The sequence below is a fragment of the Triturus cristatus genome, chromosome 2_2, assembly GCF_964204655.1.
Source record: "Triturus cristatus chromosome 2_2, aTriCri1.1, whole genome shotgun sequence".
NCBI classification, from domain to species: domain Eukaryota; kingdom Metazoa; phylum Chordata; class Amphibia; order Caudata; family Salamandridae; genus Triturus; species Triturus cristatus.
The window spans coordinates 848,442,062-848,464,043 of NC_140582.1; the positions used below are offsets into that span (position 1 = coordinate 848,442,062).

General features: G+C 48.3%; 1 protein-coding gene across 9 annotated transcripts in view; it reads left to right on the plus strand.

Moving 5' to 3' along the window:
- APBB2 (amyloid beta precursor protein binding family B member 2) overlaps positions 1 to 21,982 on the plus strand; it is a 1,135,523-nt gene that overhangs the window by 880,677 nt on the left and 232,864 nt on the right. For all 9 annotated transcript variants that reach the window (XM_085642196.1, XM_085642193.1, XM_085642198.1 and 6 more), the window contains one exon: positions 3,069 to 3,196. In XM_085642196.1, the coding sequence (XP_085498322.1) occupies positions 3,069 to 3,196 (128 nt within the window). The remainder of the gene's footprint in view (positions 1 to 3,068; positions 3,197 to 21,982) is intronic.

Sequence of the window (21,982 nt, forward strand, 5' to 3'; positions counted from 1 at the left end):
ATATATATATATATATATTTTCCTCTGGAATTAGGCACTTGGCAAAAATTGCGAAAAACAGTGTTTTGGTTGTCGGAATGGGAACGAATACTGCAAAATACAGCGACTGCTGAGTCGCATTGGACCAAGAAAACATTTTGACTCAAGGACTCTGGCTTTTTTCGTGACTCTTTAGGAACCGGATAACTCTGAGCAGGACCCCAGTGGCCCTTGAAAAGAGTAGTGACTGCTTCGCAGAGAAGTGCTGGCGCTGCTCTGTGAAGAGTGCTACTCATGCAAAAAGCAAGTGCTGCTGTTGTCCTGTTGAAAGTGTCCCAAAGTGACGAAGTGACAATTCTGGGTTACTGAAAGTGCACCACTCGTGCAGAAAAGTACTGGCGCTGCCCTGTAGAAAGTGCTGCAGTCTTGCTGACAAGATCTGGTACTGCCCTGTTGCAAGTGCTACAAATACCTTGTTGCTTGCTACCCCTGCCATATATTTAAAAAAAAAAGAAGCACCACTGTGATGCCACCATTGCTGGAAGGACCAGCGTTTTTTTCTTTCCCCCACTTGTCCCCCTGTGTTGCCTTCTGTCAGCAATGAAAACAAGCATTTGCAATGCATTAGGTCTCGCGTTGGAGCTATTGGCATTGTAAATACCAATGCTTTTTATTTATGTATTTTAAAAACCCGCAAGCGGTGCATGAACACACACTTTGTACTTGCACTCGTTGCTAACGAGAAGCAACTCTGGCAGTAACTAAGTCTCTTTTACTGCCAGCCTTGCTCCTCGTAAGCAAGCACTAAAAGTACAAAGTGTGTGATTATGTACCACTTGCAGCTTTTCTAAACACAAAAATAAAAGACATTGTCATTTACAATGCCAATAGCTCAAACTCACGCAAATGCGAGACCTATTGCATTGCAAATGCTTGTTTTTTTTCAGTTCCTCCCTTTTAACGGAAAACATTCCGTTCTCTCTGTATGAAATTTCGCTGAAACATTATAACCCTTTTTCCTTGAGTTATACAAGTTCATTCTATCAATTGATATAGCCCACAACAGTGGGCCACAATGCTGTATTAGATGGGAGGGTGGTAGCTACATTTTACGTGCTTAGATTATGTTCTGTTTTTTGCGGCACGGAATCTCTTCTAGAGTCACATGTTCTGCACAATACTGCCTTCTAGTGGTTAGGTCCAGAAGTGTTTTTCTTCAAAACCTATTTTTGTTGTCAGTGTGCGTCAACATATGCGGAGCCTTACCTTGGTATAATGCGGACTATAAGCCCATAATGCCAATGTGCTCGTTCACCATCTTAGATTCTTTTTTTCTGTAATTGGGCATTGAGATGCATCGAGAGAGTTCCCAAAAGATTTGTCGAGGTACTTCAAGAAGACCTTGATCGACTCTAGATTGAGGTCCTCTGGGATTTGTTTTGGGCAGGGGAGTGTATATTCTCAAGTATTTGAACCCATGCATTGTCAATTCCATGGGGGCACTCCCAGGCCCACGGGGGCCTCCAACTTGTTGGAGAGTATGCCACTGATTTGTGCCAGTTAATCTGCACTCTGACAAATTTTGCAAATGTGGTGTGTCCAGTATTCGTGGAATAGAGTTCTCCGGATCAGAAAAGTTCAGCAGCCTATCATATGTATAGCGGGAGATTCTGCCCTCCCAGCCCTGATCCCATCTCAGGCCCCACACAGAGTGTCTCTCCTCATCCACTCCGCTAACTGTTCCACTGCTTATTCAAATAGGAAGGGGAGAGGGGACATTCCTGCCTCATTCCTCGTCCCAACTCAAATTCTTCTGAGACTGTGCCATTGATGTGCACCCATGCCATGGGGCAATTATGGAGCTGTTGTATCCAGGTCCTAAAATTGCTTCCAAATTTCATCTTCTGAAGTATTGCCATCAAATATGGCCATTCTAGTGAGTCAAATGCCCTTGCAGGGTCCAAAGAGATGAGCACTACTGGTTCTTTCATCCTGTCTCTGTTGCCTAGGACTCCTTAGAGGCGGCGCAAATTGTGACAGGTCGACTTGTGAGGCATAAAGCCTGATTGATCAGGCCTGATCAGTTTATCAATAACCTAATACAAGAGATTTGTCAGCACTTTTGCTAGAATTTTAACCTCAGCATTGAGTATGGAGATGGGCCTATATGATGCACACTCCTCTGCAGGTTTCTTCTTCTTATGTATCAGTACTATGATTGCTTGGTGGAGATCGCTTAGCAGGTATCCTGCATCGTGGCCTTTCTGGTACTTTAGCGTTAGTGCCTCCCTCAGTTTGTTTGCTACTTTTAAATTAAAAAAACTCAGCTGGGAAACCGTTTGGCCCTTCTTTTTTCCCCACTTTTCATCTGGCTGATGGCCTCAGCTATTTCATGTGTCTTAAATGGTCTGTCCAACCAGGCCCTGGCTTTTTCATCCAGACATGGGTCGGGATTTTGCCTATAAAACTCTCGAGGTCTCCCCGTGGGGCTCATCTCTGATTGGTATACACCCTCTAGGCGTTTGCTATGTCCGGTGTGGACTACACAAGGAGTCCCGTCTCTTTTTTTACCCGCCATACTCGGGGCTGTCACTTTTCCCTGTTCGCCAACCAGACGAGAAGCTTCCCTGCATGTTTGCCCACTATATAGTCTGTTGTTTTGCCCTCATTAATGCTCGGGCCTCTTCTAGTATTTACCGGTTTTCTTCCCTACCCATTGCTATCTTGTGGGCTAGAGCAGCATCTTGGTTCAGCACATACTCCCCCTCCCATTGGGCCTGTCTTGTCTCAAGCTCGAGGATTGCTGCAACTTGTCCGTACCTTTGTCTGCTATGTTCGCTGGCAGCTGCCCCCGTACTACTTATAATACGTTGTTGGGGTCCAGTTTCCCACATATAGTAAAGAAATATCCTAATATTTGTGTTGTAAATGGTGCAGATTATGCTAGGACAAATGTAGTTAACTTATCAGAGGTGACCCTTGGCAACTGGGCAAGCACATCCTCCAATGATCTGACGCCTGTCTGTCGAGTAGTGTTGGTGTGCAGTGGTGTGGAGTGATGCTACATTGATATGCCTTTGCTGTTCCAGGGAAAGGACATGTACCTCATCCTGGAGAATGACTTGCTCAACCTGGTGGACCCCATGGACCGCTGCCTTCTCCACTCGCAGCCCATCGTGAGCATCCGAGTCTGGGGAGTGGGCAGGGACAACGGCAGGTGAGTGGCTGACACGTGTGTTCTTGAGCACAGATCGGGGTGCGCTTCAGTAAACACAAAAAATGGCCACAGTTCTTTTATTAGTTTGATCAATAGATTTGTTATTTCTTGGATACGTTTGACCTGTTACTATGAGTATTTCATGAGTTGTGTGTTATTGTGTTTACATTGCTGGCTTTCTAGCAGCTAGTCTAATGTGCCTGTGGACCAGTGGATACATTGCTGACCCCCAAAGCCTGGCTGCGTAACGTGAGCTGTCAGTGTAGAGCGATGGATGGGTTTCTGTAGACCGGGGAAAGGTGAACTGTGTGTTACGTCTGCATTGGTCCTACAAAGTATCCTAATTTTAACCCTATAGCATGACCTGTGTGATCTCTCTGTAAATAACTGTTCTCTGTATAGAAAGTGTTAAAATGTATGCTGCAGTGTAAATAAACCTTAAGTAGTTTTAGGGAGGTGCATTTTGGAACATCCTTGGGAGGAGATGCAAGCTAGTAGGTCACTACCACCCTGCACATCAGGGAACCCTGGGTTGCAAGCCCAGCTTCCCCACTTTGCCACGTTGTGATCCTGGATAACATGCCTTTACCTATGGTGCGCTTTCCATAGCTTTTAAACTTAGACATTCTTTAACAGGCCGCCTCCCTAAGTGTTGTGAAAATAACTTGGACAAACAGGAGCATATTTCTAAAAGTACCCCTGCAAAAGGAAACTTGTCTTTGTGTTTCTGCTTAATGGAATTTCAGGATTGGACCCAATAGTAATGCTAGTTGGGGTTTTCGGGGAAGAGAAGTGGTCGCTGTAGAGGTATTTAAATGTGATTCTAAGAAGCATTGGTTGTAACCCCAGCTTTCCTATGTTAACACTTTGCAATGATGTCCTCTCTGTGTGCTTAACTACCTATATATGTCTGAATTTGGAGCCTTTCTCAATGGCCAAAACCTAGAGCAGTGTGTCATTTTGTGGGCATGTCTCAGTTGGAGGCATTGATGGCTTAGGGACAAGCTGGGAGCATGGCTGGGGCTACATTAATGCAACTTCAATCAGCTATTAACTCGCTACCACAGAAACCAGAGTGTACCAAATTGTGTCAAAAAAGGAAGAGGAGCCCCCAAATAACAAAGTCATTTTGCCTAGAGCACTAGCATATGTGACAAAAGCGATTTGCTCAAAAGCCACATGATAGAGACCAATCAACTTTAACGATTTTAGCAAAAGAAAGTTTTCTTGGAGGTTTGGAAAGTAAAATACCTCTCTGCATCATATAGCAGTAGCAAATATATATATATATATGTGTGTGTGTGTATATATAGGTGTGTGTGTGTGTGTGTGTATGTGTGTGTGTGTGTGTGTGTGTGTGTGTGTATATATATATTCTCTGCTGATGACGTCAGATATTACATCACTGTATTTAGACACTTATTTACCCATGTCTTCTTCCATTAATCTTTAGCTATACATATATTACAAATATTTATTTTTCATAAAGACACATATGTCATCAGTGATGTAATATCTGACGTCATCAGCAGAGGATTGCGGTCGCGTGAGTTATAGTTGCCTGCAGTAACTATAACGGGGGAATTTCATTGGTTTTTTACGAGTGAAATGTCCAGCTAACTATAACATGTGTGAAACCTATGGTTTTTTAAGTGAATTTGCAAGGTTTTTTAAATGCTAATTCGTAACTATAACGTGTGTGAAACCTATGGTTTTTTCAGTGAATTTGTACGGTTTTTTAAATGCTAAGTTATGTATTTATTTATTTTTTTTCAGGTTTTTCACCGTGCGCGCACTGTGAAATGTTTTTTTTTTTTAAAAATCGCGAGGTGCGCGCGCTATGGCCGATCGGTGCGCGAGCACCCACGGTTCGCATTGCGTGCCGTGCGCGCAGGGTGCGCGCACCTTGCAATTTTTAAAATAAAAAAAAATTGTTTTTTTCTCCCTTGGGGGTCCTTCTGTGACCCCCTGACCAAGGCTAGTGGGTCAGGAACTGTCCACTCTGCCCCCTTTTCACGTTCTCCACCTTTTTTTTTCACCCCCTCAGACTGCGAGAGACAAAATGGCGGCCGACACTTCCTGGTTTCGACTGATTGTTTACCGACATCTAACAACCAATCAGAATTGCGCACGGCAGGGTGCGCGCACAGTGCGCGCACGGTGCGCGCGTATAGATATTAATATGCTTTTAAATGCTATTTTCTCAGGAAATACTGAACAGATTTATATATATTTATATATATGTGTGTATAAAATATATGTGTATGCACAAATCCAGTGTCGATAGACAAAAGTTAATCGAGCCCAGTTCCATGAAAGCGTAGAAACTTTATTCAAACAAAAAGCAAGTAAACGCCCGACGCGTTTCGGTGCAGCCGCACCTCAGTCACGGGTCACGGACTGTTCGTGGTGATCATTTACATATAGTGCACAATAATGAAAATCAAAGTAGAACTACAATCCCAATGCTTGGTTTTGCAAGGAAAAACGGCATCCATTTTAAAATTGTAATATTCTCTATCGGATGCTATATATATATATGTGTGTGTATGTATGTGTGTGTATATATATATATCACGTCTCGCTGGAGCGAAGGACTGGGTTGACGCACCAAGAGGCGGCGACCGCAGAATGAAATCCTGTCTGTGGCTCCCCGTGTTTGTGGCGGATTCTTAGGACCAGCCTGTGGGTGGATCACGGTGCCAGGTTTGCGGTCCGACTTGCGCAGAAACTGTGAGCTGTCTATCCCTGGACCCGCGAAACGCCAGCTTTCTCTGTGGGTCCCGGATTAAGGTATGGTGTTCGTGCAGCGGTCCGAAGCCTGGGTTGCCCGGCGGGAGCAGAGAGTCAACATCGAGACGCCACCGGGGTGCGGCTCTTTAAAGTGGCGCACGGGCGGGTATGCCCATTAGCGTTGGAGCGAGGGGCACACGGGTGAGCTGTGGAGTGGAGGCTGAGACAAGTCTTAGCGCACAGTATTGAAGGCTCGAGAGTGGCAGTGTTTACGCGGGCCGGCGTAGCGTACAGGACTGAGAGGTGTGGAAGAGGCAGACCTGTGCCCACTATTTCGTTGCAAAAACAACAATTGATGGACAGAATGCAGAACAATGTCATACATTCACCCCAGTACAGAGATCTGGGCCTAAATCCATGATTTTTTTGCTCACCATGCCATTCCAGTTTGGACCCAGCCATATGCAAATGCACCCAATGGGAACAGTCCAGCCCGAACTGCCAGGCCAGGTCCTCCCTGGACTGGAAACAAGCATCCTAGGACCGGTTTCAGGCTTTCAGCCCTCGTCAGCCAGGATAGCTTGACTCTAGTGGCATGGAGAGCACGGGACCCACGTCTGGGCATACCCGTCCCACTCGGGGTGACAGATGCAAAAACAACAATTGATGGACAGAATGCAGAACAATGTCATACATTCACCCCAGTACAGAGATCTGGGCCTAAATCCACCGTTGCGGCGGTGATTTTCAGGGCATGCCCCACATAGCGTTACAAGTGGACCCCTGAGGGTTGGTTGTTAGGACTGTGGTGCCTGTGAAGCTGCTGGACTCTGTGGCACCTTCTCCTCTACATACTGAGTATTGTGTTGGGCACAGTTCACTGATTTCACTCTGCTTGTTGAGGAGGCTCGCAAGAAATTTGGCCCTGCCAAGCGCAAGTTGAGAGACCTAAACCTGGACTACGCAATGTTGTATCCAGCCCGGCTTAGGGTTCAGCTCGATGGCTGTACTCGCTTTTATACTGATCCCACCGTGCTGCAGCGGGACATCAAGAAGTACTAAGCGGACCAGACAAATCCCCTCTGTCCCCTTCGCTTGGGGACGCCAACGCTGAGGGGGACACTGCTCCAGGTGGCGCAGAGAGTTCCAGCACCCCAGCATCATAGAGCCTGGTGTGGGTTTTTTTGATAAACACATTTTTATTCATTTTACAAAAGGAATGCACCAGCCATATCACATTATACTTCAACAATCGGGAATTACAGTCACAGAATCCCCGCTCCCAGCATACAGATGATAATGAGACAAAGAAATGGTGGAGCCAACCAGCTCCTTCCTGACTAGACCACCCCCCCCCAACCACTTCCCCCAAATTCTGCGATATCTCTTGGGGCAGCCGCGTACATATTTTTCTCCTGCGTGGCAAACCAGTCCACCCCACTCTGCCAACGTCCCACGGTGGGGGGATCCGGGCACTTCCACAAGGCAGTAATGTCTCTCTTAGCAACCGCCATGGCCGTATTAAAGAACAGTTTGTCATTTCGTGACCCATCCAGCCCGTCTGTGATGCCCAGGATCGTGTGCTTAGGGTCATGGGGAACCCCCCACCCCAGAACCTCCGAGAGCTCGATCTCTATGCCCTCCCAATATCCCGCTAGGAGGGGACAGGTCCACACCATGTGCAGGAAGTCTGCGGGGTCTTGGCCACACCTGGTACAGGCTGAGGACGGGCTAAGCCCTGCGCAGTGAAGACGAACAGGGGTGAGATACGCAGCATGCAGATAGTAAAGTTGCACCAAGCGCAACCGAGCAGAGGCCGTGACCAGTCTAGGGACCATAAGGCCATCTCGCCAGTCCTCTTCCTCCAAGGGGCCTACCCAGACCACCCATTGCGCCCGTAGTCTGTCCAAGGAAGTCGGGGTGTTATTAATCAACGTACAATAAATATGGGAAATGCCACCCTTCCCCGGGTCCCCGAACATAATCTGTGCTTCAGGTGGGCTATGGTCAGGCAGTCGTGTGCCCGTCGTTAGGTGTGAGTGGAGGGCATGTCGCAGCTGAAGGTAGCGAAAGAATTGTGAGGGATGCAGCGAGTATCAGGCCTGGAGATCTTCAAAGGATCGCATATGATCCCCCCCCAAACATCCCCCAGCTGGGAAATGCCTATGCGGTCCCAGGCCTCGAAGCCCCAAAGCCCAGACACCTCCCTGAGCCAGGTCCCGCGCCACAAGGACGTACAGCGGGTCATCGTGTGCGTCCTGCCGGTGTGCCGCAATGCAGCCCTCCAGGCCAGTAGCACGGAACGTGTCACCTCCGGAAGACGAGATGGAATCGGGTTCCCATAGAGAAAGGAGTGCAGTCTGTCCAGGTCTAGATCCCTCAGCTCAAGCCTGTAGGCCAGGTCGGACCACCCCCCATTAAACCAGTCATGTATGGAAAGGAGTCGGGTGGCCAGATAGTAGAGTTAGAGGTGAGTCATCCCCAAACCCCCGTCGATTGAAGGGATCCTGCAGGTACTGAGCGCCAATCGGGACCTACTTTTCCCCCATAGCAACTTGGTGATGAAGCCATCCAGCGTATGGAACCAGGCCCTGGGGAAACACACAGGGGTATTTTGAAGCATGTACAGGAAGCGGGGGAGCACCATCATTTTGAAGAGAGCCACCCTCCCCATGGGATTGAGGGGCAAGGAATGCCACCGCTGGAGATCTGCCTTGGCTCGCTTCACCAGAGGAGTGACGTTGAGGGCCCAGCTGAGTTCGGGCAGTAGGGTAACCCAAATCCCCAGGTATTTGAAAGATTGACAGCGCAGAGGTATGGTGGGCTGCCAATCAAAGCATTCCCGGGAGAGGTGCAGGTGGACCAGGACCGACTTATCGCCTGGTGTGGTTTTAACACAGCTTCTAAGGACTTGTGACTTCTATTTTGCATAGTCTGCCTTACTAATCAGTAATTATTCATTTTGATATATGGATGCACTGCTGCACTATTTTTCTGACTGTAAAGTATAATTGACAACCAGTCACCCAGTTGGTAACCATAACGAAGAGGTGACAAGTGACCACCCAGTTACACCGGGGGTCCAGCTGCCTCTACCCCTGTGTGTATTACACCTGGGTACTCATTGTTGGATAGTTGTTACGGGTTGGGTGGGGGTATGGTTATGGGTGGGGGGGAATCCTAGGGAATGGTAACTCGCCAGGTCTGCCTCTTTTGACTTGGTGTTGGGTGGGTGTTGGGGGGGTATCTTAATTCATGTTGTTCGACAGTCCGTCTAAAAGGTTATTATAGGTCTTTTGCACATTGTCTTTTCGGAGCGCGATCACAGTCATACGCACGACATCGGAGATGAGTAATACAGGTTATGACCACGCCCAATACTGAGAGGTCAGTTATTAGCTTCCTTTCCTGGAATGTGAGAGGTCTTAACGAACAGAGAAAAATACGTAAAGTACTTGCATAATTAGAGTGACACAGGGTTGATGTGGCCATATTACAAGAAACACACCTTTCAGCCACGACCGGATTGTTATCTCAAAGACGCATGAAAGGCATGTGTATCTCCGCAGGGTTTTCTTCACAGGCCTGGGGTGTGCTTATCTGGGTCCGTAGAAAATATGGAATACACATTCAGAAAGTTAAGGTACATGCGAATGGTAGGTTTGTTCTGGCTAAATGTCGCAAGGAGTATTTTAATGTATTGGTGGTGGGGGTTTATGGCCCTAATCATGACGACCCGCAATTCTATCACGCCCTAGATCTCAAATTGTCACAACACACCCATATGCCCATACTGTGGGCGGTGACTTTAACTGTATTCAGGATCCGGATCTGGATCGCTCCAGGGGTACGGCTAGGCCCCCATCCTGCGCGGCCAAGGCCATAGCTAGCATTGCGCATGCGGAGGGGATGAGGGATGTATGGCGCCACTTATCCCCACGGGGCAGGGAATACTCCCATTACTCGGCAGCACATGATATCCACACGTGGATAGATTATTGGTATGCCTCAGATGCCCAGCTTCCCTCGATTCGCTCCTGCTCACACTTGGCACGCACCCTTTCTGATCATTCTCCGGTGCTCATGCAGGTCGAGCTGCCTGATGCTTTTTTGCAGAAGCGAGTGTGGAGGTTCCCGCAGTACTCACTGCTAGATTCAGTGTTTTGCGCGGAGATCGGTGCAGCAATCGATGAGTACTTGCTTACAAATCTAGGTAGTGTGACGACAATGAGTTCCATTTGGGAGGCTTTTAAGCTATATATCCGGGGTGTTACGATCTCAAAACATGCTGGCGTTCTTAAGTCTATCCGCACTCAACTAAGCAATACAGAACGCGCCTTGAAAGATCTGGAAGGTAAACTGCAGGAGACCGGTGACCCTCGGATATTGGCACAGATCAGGGTGAAAGTTAGTGAATACAATGATCTAGCGGAAGAAGAGGTCAAACATTTGGGGAAGTACGCTGTCGCCAGGGTGTACTCGGAGGGTGATAGACCTAGCGCCACGTTCCCAGCGACGATTAGGCCGCACAGGGGTGATAACCACATTGCTGGTGTCTATAATTCTGAGCAGGAGTTGGTAAAGCATACTCCAGCTATCCTCGATGCGTTTGCTGATTATTACACAGGGCTCTACACATCTAGGGGGACAGCCACTCCCGACTCCGATAATGAATACTTGGCCTACCTAACGATGTCTTGGTTGACAAATAGCGACCGGGAACACCTTATAAGCCCGCTGAGACCCACGGAAATCAGCACTGCACTCAGACATGGCACCTGGTGCTGATGGACTAAAGGTGTCCTTCTATAAGGCGTATCAGGAAAAACTCCTTCCGCATCTAGTAAATTTATTTGAAGAAATGTCCAAAACTGGGGTAATGCCACCGTCCATGAGGGAAGGAACGATCATTACAATGCTTAAGCCTGATAAACCCCCGTGCAATGTTCGTCCTATAGACCACTTTCAATACTGATCAGACACCAAGCTTTTTGCTAAGGTACTGGCCAACAGGCTGGCTCCGCTTCTAACTATTCTTGTAGGCCCGGAACAGTCTGGCTTTGTGCCGGGGCATTCGTTATCCAGTTATCTCCGCACCTTCTTTGGCACTATAGCGCGCATAAGCCCGCAGGTTCGGGCAGCAGGGCTGTTTATTGATATTGAAAAAGCTTTTGACTCGGTGGAGTGGAGGTTTTTATATGCAGTCCTGCGCAGGGTGGGAGTTGGGGATACATTTATTCAAGTGGTGGTGGTATTATATGCTCAGCCGGTAGCCCAAGTGAGGATCAATGGGATGTATTCTAAGAGGTTTAATATCACTAGAGGAACGAGACAGGGCTGTCCCCTCTCCCCACTTTTGTACGCCTTGGTGTCAGAGCCTCTCATATGTGCAATGCACAAATATCATGCCTATAGGGGCATCCGATCTCCGAACTACAATCTTACCATATCAGCATATGCCGATGATATGCTATTGTATATACGGGACCCTGACCAGAATCTCATGCCTGTGCTACAAGAAGTTGAGCGATTTGGTCAGCACTCAGTGCTTCACATTAATTGGCACAAATCCCTCATTTTCCCTCTCACCCCTTGCACGATTCCAGTACATACCACCTTCCCGCTGGAATGTACAACTGAGCCGGTTAGGTATCTAGGTATTAAAATCCATACGGATCCCAAACTTGTGCTTTCTGAAAATGATGGTTGTGCTGTCAGAAGTTGACTGAGGTGATAGAGACGTGGATTAAGCTGCCCTTGTCTATGGTTGGACGTATAGCGCTGTAAAAAATGGTGGTGCTCCCGATTTTTCTATTCCTCTTTGCCAATATACCCATTCTTCGTCCTCAATCCTTTTTTCGTACTCTGCGGGTTTTACTGTCACGTTTGGTGTGGGTGGGTAAGCAGCCAAGAGTTTTTTTTTTAAACATTTATTTTTTATTGTTTTACCAAAGAGATTAAACAGTGCAAGTTCTTCGATAACATACAGTAGATACATTGATATAAGATAGTATCAGTGGCATATTCACAAAGGGTGAGCAAACAGTACACAGTACAAAGGCAGTCCAATAAGACAGCGGTCCACACTGGATCACTCAGCTCTCCCTGCAGTTCAGGTTCCAACCCTAACAAATATATTACGCCAGGAGATGAGCTGAGTACAGGCTCTAATTTGGGGAGACAATAGTACAGTAGCACCGTCAGCACGAACACATGCGGGTAGGAAGTCTCAATACACATCAAGGTGGACTCACCAGAGCAGCGTCACATCCATTAGGTTCTAGGCTCCACCTTGAGACCCCACATAGGTTATAAATCTGGTAGGCAAGGGCCTCTACTGCCCCACAGCCTTCAGAACGTCAGTTTGGTATTCCGCTGAACGAGCCAGGAGGTAGCTCTGTAGTGGGCTCCAAATATTTTAAGGTTTGAAGGACCTGGGTAACAGTTTAGCATGTAAGTTAATTGGTCTTGGCAATAAATCAAGTCCTCCAGCCATTCCTTAAATTTTGGGGCCCGCCCTCTGCCGCATCTGCAAGTCACTCTACGCTTAGCTAACAGTAAAGCAATAGCAAGGAATTTTCGACAGGACTTTGGTATGAGTTTAGTGTAACTTAACAATGCTAGTAACGGCGTGAATTTCCAAAACAATGGGAACCATCCGGCGCAGAGCCTCGAACACCTGAGACCAATATTCATTCGCCCTAGGACATTCCCAAGCCAGATGTAAAAAATCAGCCTCTGGGCTAACACATCTATCACAGTTGTCTGTTTAACTAAGGTTGAACCTGAACATTTGAACAGGAGTGTAATAGAGGCGTTGCAGAAATTTATAGTGTGTGATACGAAGCCTAGAACTGGCAGATATCTGTTCTGTTTGGAGGCTTCAGTATTCCCATTGGTCATCAGTTATGTCAAAGCCCAATTCCTGAGTCCACTTGGCAGGGGAAGAGCTGGAAGGCTCTGCTTGTTGTGTGCGAATAGTGCGGTAAAGTATTGAGACCAAGTGTACCGGCAATTTGACACATAATAGCATGTGTAAGGGAGGGAATGTTGGGGGTTCCTGAGGGAACCCAGGAGTGACTGACCGTAAACCTTGTCTAAGTCGGACATAAAGGAAAATGTCTGGCGATGTAGGCTGAATATCGTGAAAGAGGCTCTCAGAGGTGCAAAATTTCCCATTTTGATAGAGATTCCCCCATGTGTTAACTTTGATATGTTCACATAGTTTGAGGAACCCTGTTTCCTGCAGTAGTGGCATGCATGGATGATAGGTAAGTGGAAGAAGTGGCGAGTATAACATTGGGCATTGAAGGAGAGCAAGAATGCGTCGCCATGCGTCTACCGTACATGTAGTAGTGGTGGGCTCAATATCTTGCGTGCGGGGAGGCGTGTGCAGCATGCCATCCAATGGGATAGGGTCTGCCAGCCAGTGTTCTGCTGCAATCTGTGGCATGTATCTAGGGGGATGAAACCAGTAAAACGCATAGTGGGCCTATGCACTTATATAATAGAGTTCGAAATCTGGCACATCAAACCCCCTTGAGCATGTGGTTGTGTGAGAACTTTCCATTGCAAACAGGACTGTTTTCCCCCCTTCCCAAAAATAGTCTCGTCATTTCTGACCTAAGCCTTTGGAAGAAGTATCGACCGGGGTGGAATGGGATATTTTAAAAAAAAAGTGCAATAGTTGTGGCAACACCACCATTTTAATCAATGCTGCCCGCCCCGCTAACGTCAGGGGCAAAGAGATCCACCGGGTAACATTTTCCGTGATCCGATGTATAGCGGTACCGTAGTTGAGGCGCATCAGCTCCTCCCTATCTCTAGCTAGGACTATCCCCAGATAGCGAAAGTCTGAATCACACCACTCCAGGGGGAAGTCCAAGGGGAATCTTATGGCTGCAGGAGTCAAAGGGAAGATTTGTGACTTTCCCCAATTTATATGTATCCCTGAGAGTTTGCCGAACACTATGAATTCCCGCAAGAGGGGGTTCAGGTTTTCTTGTGGGTGTCTAACGTATAACGTTATGTCGTCCGCATATAAGGAGACAAGTATTTGTCTTAGATTGCATTGCAGGGCTTTGTCTTGGTGAGGTTGTCTCAATTTGCACGCTAAAGGTTCAATTACGAGCGCAAATAATAATGGCGAAAGTGGGCATCCTTGCCGTGTGCCTCTGGAGACTGAGAACGCCTCCAACAGATAGCCATTAATTAATACTCTTGCCATTGGTAGTTGATATAGCAGCTTTAACCAGGATAACAATACGGGAGGAAACCCCATTCGCTGCAATATCCCTAAGAGGTAGTCCCATTCGACTGAATCGAATGCTTTAGCAGCATCCTAGAAGACTGCCGCCAGCTGCAGCTCCGGAGCGACATTCTGCATTACAGAGAATAGGGTACGAAGGTTATGTGTGGTGGCTCTGCCAGGAACTAACCCTGCCTGATCGAGAAGCACTAACTTGTCCATTAACAGCGCAAGCCGATTCGCAATAGCCTTTGCCAGGATTTTTGCATCGCAATTAATAAGGGATAACGGCCTATAAGAATCACAGTGTAGCGGCAACTTTCCCGGTTTAAGCAGAGATGTGATAAGTGCTTCCCTCATGGAGGGGGTAAGAGTGCCAGTTTCCAGCGCCTCCTCATATATCTCCTTTAGGATTGGGGCCATCAAATCTATGTAAGTTTTATAAAACTCAGCGGGCAGCCGTCAAGCCCAGGGCCTTCCCTGACTGCATTTGCATAATGGCTTCTCTTATTTCATCTATTTCAAAGGGAGCACTCAAGAATTCCCTCTGAGAGTCCCCCAGCCACCCCAGGGCTATGTCTCCAAGGAAGCTATCTAGTTCAAAATGGTCCCTATGCTGCAAAGTATATAATGTCGTGTAGTGCCCTGTGAATGTGGCTAGGATATCAGCCGTGTCACGTTGTAATGTCCCTCCTGGGCCCATGATTTCTAATACGCAGGTGGGTGAACGGGAGTGCCGTATGATTTGAGCTAACGCCTTCCTAGGCCTCTCACCCTCGCCTTACCTCCGGGCCTCAGTATATTTCCCTTTAAATTTTGTTTCCTGCTCTGCAGCCTCCATGTATTCGGTGAGTTTCCGCCAGAACTCATTTTGTAATTCTGTGTTCCCCCCCCCCCCCCCTCAGCCTCAGCAGTACTTCTAAGTCCTTCAGCTCCGCATCAAGTCGTCCAATAGTGTCCTGTATATCCCTTAGTACTCCCGAGCCTTTGGAGATGCAGAACCCTCGCACTGTCACCTTAAAAGCTTCCCATATTGTTTCGACATTATCTACGAAGTCTCTATTCCTGCAAACAAAATCTTGGATTTCGTCCTCTAATTCACTGCGGAATACTGCATCTAGTAAGATTAAGGGCTGCAATCTCCAAGTGCGGTGCGGCTTATTATACCCAGGTGGGGCTATAGTGAGCTTCACTGGGGTATGATCCGAATACGACCTGGCCAGGTGCGTGACATCTTTTATTTGCAGACCCAATTCTCTAGACAGCAAGAAATAATCCAGCCGAGCCCAAGAGGCAGCGTGTGCTGTAAAATGTGTGCCCTCGCGATCACATGGATGAAAATTACGCCACGCATCAAGTAATCCAGCCTCTGCTCCTATTCCCCATAAGGCTTGGTGGGACCTATTGTAATGGTGTGGTGCAGGATTGGATCTGTCTTCTACTGGGTTAAGAACTACATTGAAACCCCCCTCACATATTATGTGTGTAGACCCTTATGTCATTTATCTTCCCCCATAGTTCAGTAAAGAACTCAGGGGTGTCTACATTCGGGCCATAACAACTCACCAGAGTAACTGAGTCTGCACCAAGGCGTCCCCATGCAATAGTGTACCTGTCTCCATGATCCAGTGACGCCCCTGCTAGAGTAAACGGTGTTTGCTTTTTAATAAGGATTGCCGTGCCTCTGGCATAGGATGAATAAGAAGAGAATAGCCGATTGTCTGCCCACTTCGTAGCAAATGTGGATAGATGCAGTGGATGAATGTGCGTTTCCTGAAGCAGCAGGATGTGCGCATTGTGTCTGTCTAGATATCCCAAAAGCTGGAGACGTTTGCGTGGGTCCCCTAGTCCCCGCACATTACATGTCACTATCTGTAGTTTGTGCTGTGTGGGCAAGTCAGCCATTTGAGTCAGAGGCGTGTTCTGATTGGTGATGTGTCATCTCTACGCTGTGTGTCATGTTCGCTAAAATACCATAGGCTTTCCTGCGACTATACTGCATAACATGTAGCGAGAACCTGCAAGGAATGCCTTTCCCTCCCCATCTCCCTTCCCTTCCACAACAGCACCCCAATCGTGCCGGAATGATATTTCCCTCCCCAAACCCAGCCTTACCCCAACTAAACAATTCGGTCAAACGAGACCTGCTATAAAGAAAGTCTTGTGGGGGATCACCCATAATGGGGGAACCGCCGGTGTGTCACATACACCTCCCTGTTCTCAACGTCTCGAGCCCACCGCTGTAGCAGAAGGCGAGACAGCCTGCGGGAGGGTGCTCAGCACTATGCCGTAGAGAAAAAACAAGTTGTGTCCAAATCTTAACAGTATCGCACCATATTATGGAACGAGTATCAAATTTGTCAGAATCACTTATCTACCATTTCCTGGCAGGCGATGGAGACAATCACCAGCCAATCCTGAATGTTGTGCTATTATTTTGAAGGTTAATTGCAGATGCCAGCGGCCCAGTGGCAACGTTTGCGTAGGTCTGGTGTCATCAAGTTGAACCAATCCTGTCTCCCCGACCCTACGGTGGGCCCTCTGTCTCTGGAGTGCAGGGCAGGGGAGAATGATCATCAGGGTTCCGTCTGGGCTATTTTCGATTGATAATTTTGAGGAACTCTTCGGCTTGGTGTGAGGTCGCAAAGATCTTTTGTTTGCCTTGGTGTGTGATTCTTAGGCGTGCTGGGTACATAAGCGCAAAGTCAATCTTCGCCTTGCGCAGCTTCTGCTTTACCAGGAGGAACTTACGATGGGCTTCCTGTACCGCAACTGTAAAGTCCGGATATATGGTAAAACCCATGACGTCATGTCAATGTCTTCTTCTCCCGTGCCAGGCGAAGTGCGGTGTCCCGGTCACGATAGTTGAGGATCCGGGCGATGATTGGGCGCGGAACACCGCCCGGAGGGGGGCGAGGGCCCAGCGACCTATGTGCTTTTTCCACGGTCAGGTGCGGGGAGAATGCATGCTCTCCAAATGTGTCACGCAGGAGACGTTCAATGTGGTCCTCCATGAGGCCCGTGTTTGCGGATTCCGAAATACCTAGGATCTTTATGTTGTTTCTTCGACTCCTAGCTTCCAGGTCTTCATTTTTGGAGGCGATTACCTTCAGGATTTTGTCCATTTGGGCCAGTTGCTGCTGTACTTGTGCCGTTGCGTCCTCCGAGTCGGAGATCCTCTGCTCTGCCTCCTTAATCTGTTCATCGTGCTCATCCACTTTGAGCTCCAATAAGTCCAGGCGACTGTTCATTGTATCCATCTTGCCCGATAGGGAGGCGAGACTCTGCTGCATTGCTAATAGTAATGGTTTCACTTCATCGTCTGACGCAGACGATTGTACTTGTGATGGGCCTTCCACGATTGGAGCTTGCTCCTCCGTACTGGAGCGGGTGACTGTCTTTTTTGCTTCAAACACCAGTCTAGGTTGCCTACTATCCAGCTTCCCCATGGTGTATGTGCAAGGCTGGGTGGGCCCCCGCATCGGAGTATGCTGTACTCGTTGCAGCGAGAGTAGGCAAAGCAGTGTTCGCTAGAGAGGGCCTCCAATACCCGCCCCTGAAGACCGATGTCCCACCCGTCAACTGGGTGCAAGCAGTAGTCGGTAGTCTGGCTGATGGGATATATCTACACTAGGTGGGATATTATCAGACGTGGGATCCAAAGCACAGCTTAAATGGAGTTCAAATATTGGGGCTGCGGTGAGTGAGGGGCAGGAAAAGTGTCAACGAATTAAATCGTATGCCCTACTCCAGCCTGTGTAGCTGCTTGCATTACCGAAGTAGCAGTCGTCGTGTTCCCCTTCTGATGACCAGCTCCATCTTACCTCGTGGGTGCTTCCAGTATCATATGGGCTGATATGTATGGTAGGCAGGAAATGCGCGACCAGCCACCTGAAGATCACAACACGAGAATCCTCCTGTGCTCCCCCACACCGTTCTCAAGATGGCCGCAATTTCACCGGGGCGCAGTCACTGTGTGCTTTTAGGCAACAGTCAGCATTCCAATCATTGAGGGCAACCAAACGTGTGCACCAAGAGAAGCACAAAACTATGGTCGATAGCAGCCACTGCCCCACTCCTGCACAGTGCTGACAGCGGAGTCCTCAGCTATGTCTGCCGGCTGCACTATATGACGTGAGTCCACTTCAACGGGGAGCCTCCCTACCCCGTCCGTCGACGCTGCCTGGATTATAGAGGGGTGCGCCAGCCATCGTTCAAATTTTGTAACCCCTGCGCTACGAAGGTTGTTGAGGGAGCAACGTGATGGCAACAATCGCGCTCAGCTTATCATCCCGTCTGCAAAATGGCGGCTAGGGGCCTACGCGGAGGCGGCCCGCCTCGCTCTCAATTCGCCACCAGTCTCTCGCACCTGGCTCCCACGAGGCTCTGCTAGTGCCGGGACTCTGGCATGCCTGCCCCACTGTAGAAAGTCTCTCAAGGGGCTTAGAGCCGCTCCGTAAGGTCAGCGCAGTGTGTGCGCCTACAGCTCTATTGTCCTGAGGCACCACTGTGTAGCTTGCATGCAGCCGTCACACTCACCGTATTTTTTGCCTCCAGGCGATGTATGCCTTGTAAATTTCAATGTTCATTCCCCAGCGCAGCTGCTCTCTCTGAATGCTTTCTTATACGTGAGGTGCCCAAGCAATGCGGAACTGTAGAGCCTCAGCGCCCTTTTGTACTGGGGAGTTGTGGCCCAGTGACCTTGTGTGAGGCCGGGGGCTCGCGCATCAGCACCAGCCGCCGATGGCTCCACTCCGCGCACCCTCGAATTCCCACAGTCGCCGATGCCTCGCACCGCAGCCGCCTCCCAGTGTCCGATCGCGCTGAAATTCTGCTCCGGAGCCGGAGGGCTGCTTGCTGCGCACTCTATGCGTTTTGTGGATATTTTCTCACGGAAATAAAGGATTTCTGAAGGATTATGAGGCCGAGCTACTGGAGCCTCACAGAAGAACGGCCATTCCGGTTGCGCTCCACCTAGCGCCCCTAAGCAGCCAAGAGTTTGTTGGGACATGTTGACCTGGCCATATGCGGAGGGAGGGCTGAACGCGCCAGATATGGAAAGGTACTATAGAGCCGCGCAGACCTTGCACGCACATACATGGATACACGGGCCTGGCAATTTACCACATCGACTCATTGAACACAACATGGTCTCTCCAGTCCCGCTCCCAAGGCAGCTGACGGGTATGTCACGACCCATCCCACGATCCATCGATCCTGTACGCTGCACCAGGCATCAGCTCTCGAAAATAGCTAGCAACCACCAGATCAAAGTAGTTTACTCTGCTAAACTCCCCCTGCGTTGGTGTGATTGGCTCCCACTCAAGAAAGACAGTGCTGTCCTGCATACTTTGTCCAAGTTAGGCTTAGAATTTATGGGAGACATTTTTCAGGAAGGAAGGCTTAAAACGTGGGGCCAGTTGGTGGACCAGGGCCGGGCAGTTACCTTGCTCGATGCATTTTAGTATCATAGATTCCGCTGCGCTATGCGTGAATTGTTGGGCCAAGATATGCTTGACCCGGATAATCTACAATCACTTGCATACCTATTGAATGTGCAAAACCCACAGCATGGTATATCCGTATTATATACTCTCTTCAGGGAACGGGGCACATAGGATAAATTTAAATTCCAACTGAATTGGGACTAGGAATTGGCCATTGAGATTACGCCAGCACAATGGACATGGTGTTTTAATAAAACCAAGTCGATCTCCCTGAATAGTAGGCATAGAATACTTCATTTTAAATACTTGCATAGATCGTACTATACCCCAGCGAGGATGTGTAGGTTTGGCCTTAGAGAGGACAGTAAATGCATGAGATGTACAGCTATGCATGCCCACTTCACTCGTCTAGCTGGGGAATGTCCGGGCATACGTAAATTCTGGGGCAAGGTACTTGATGTCTTATCCAAAATGATAGAACATACTATTCCATATTCATCATTGGTAGCCCTGTTGGGGTTTGATAAACAAATACCCAAGGAAGTGCGCAAGTTGGCGGCTATAGGACTCCTTTTCGCAAAACACAGGATTGCCATGAGGTGGATGAGGGGTCCACTACCCACTATAGCAGACTGGCACACTGACCTAGTTTACTGTTCTACTCAATCTGACAATTACAATGCATTGATGCCAAAGAAATGCGCACCCAAAGATATAAGGGGGCCTTTCAGCCAATACTTGTCAGATACAGCTGCCTCTCAGGAGGAGCAAGATCGCACTGGAGTGTGGTAAAGGGGTGTGGTTGGAGGGCAAGTAGAGGTCGGCAAACACATGCATTGTGTTGCCAATGGTAGGGATTGCTCCTTTGTGATTTATCATTGCCGGGGAAAGGAAGTTTTCAATAATGCAAAATAGTTAAATTTGTGAGCATGTTGTATGAATAATTACTTTGTATAACAGAGTTGATACGAGGCAGAATCTTTGTTGTATTGCATTTGTCTTAATGTTCGGACTGTCGAAATAGATTTGACCCATTAGCGGTATATGTACATCATTTTTCGTTTTTTTTTTTTCCTTTGTTTTGCTGTATTGTGGAGTTTCAAGATGACAAACTTAAAAAAAAAAAAAAATTGATACTGAATTGCACATGGCTGGTCTCTGCCTGTAGTGTCACAAAAAACTGATGGACGAGAATGCGGCCTAGAGTAATTACCAGCAGCCAGATTAATTCAAGTATTTCATCCATTGTTTTTAATTTTGAAGGCAAATAATTGGAGAGTACTTTGTTCCACTTCACAATCCCGTCATGTGAGCGTGGTGGCTCCTCCGTTTCAGCGGAGGAGCGTCTCCCCACAGGTCAGAGCTGAAAAGTACAATGGTAATAAAGTTTACTACTGTTTTATTTTTGAGCAACTGACCTGTCCTGAACTGAGTGACGGGGCGGGGCCAGTGCTGCCGTGCCGCGTGGAAGCAGCAGGGAGCTGTGCGCTTTAAAATGTGCCTGTCTGTTTGGCCAGCTGTTTTGGGTCGGCTAGCCAGATATGCGCAATTTAAAGTTCTCCACCTAGAATAGGCGCAGGCCTCCAGTGCTATTAGGAGCGCTGAGAGATGCCACTCTAACCAATCATGGAACTGCTCTTGTGCTGTGAGAGGAGCACCAGTATTGATTAACTCAGTTTCCTGGTCCCGCGTTGGAGCTTGCCTGGAAGGGAGACAACCGGTGGAGGAGGACGTTGCGTTGTGCCTCAAGGTAAGTGTTTGTTTATTTATTTTTAAACACCCCCATCCTCCCACAAGACCCCATACCCCACCACCCTAGAAACATGGCAGCTGTCTCTACCTCTGGGTGTGCTTGCCTGTAATTTCTAACTTAGGGCTCCGGTGTCAGTGCATCTCTTTGAATCCTCCTGCAGTTTGAGCTGTCAGTCGTATGCTGCAGTTCATCAAGTGGATGAACCCCACTTATTTACAAGGCACGGCGAGGAGTCATGCGAGGGTGACTGAATATGGATCCTCGCGGTCGCTCAATGACATCTGTAAGCAGTGCTTTAAATGGGCCAATACTCACCGGTACTGAGTACCGGCACTTTTTATTTTTAGCACTCTGAGCACCGGCACTTCTCTGCTGCCAAGGAGAGTACCGGTACTCGTAAACGGTAGGTGCATTGGCTGCTTGGGCTGGTGACCGGACTGACAGCCAACGCACTTCTGTAGCCGTGACTGGTGAGCTGAGCCCCTGCTGAACTATTCAGGAGGGGCTCATTTGCATAATGTCCGGTGTTCACCATCCTGCTGTGTTGCAAACACAGGATCGAGGCAGCCTGGTGACAGCGCAATTAGGAAAGCAAAGGGAGTAAC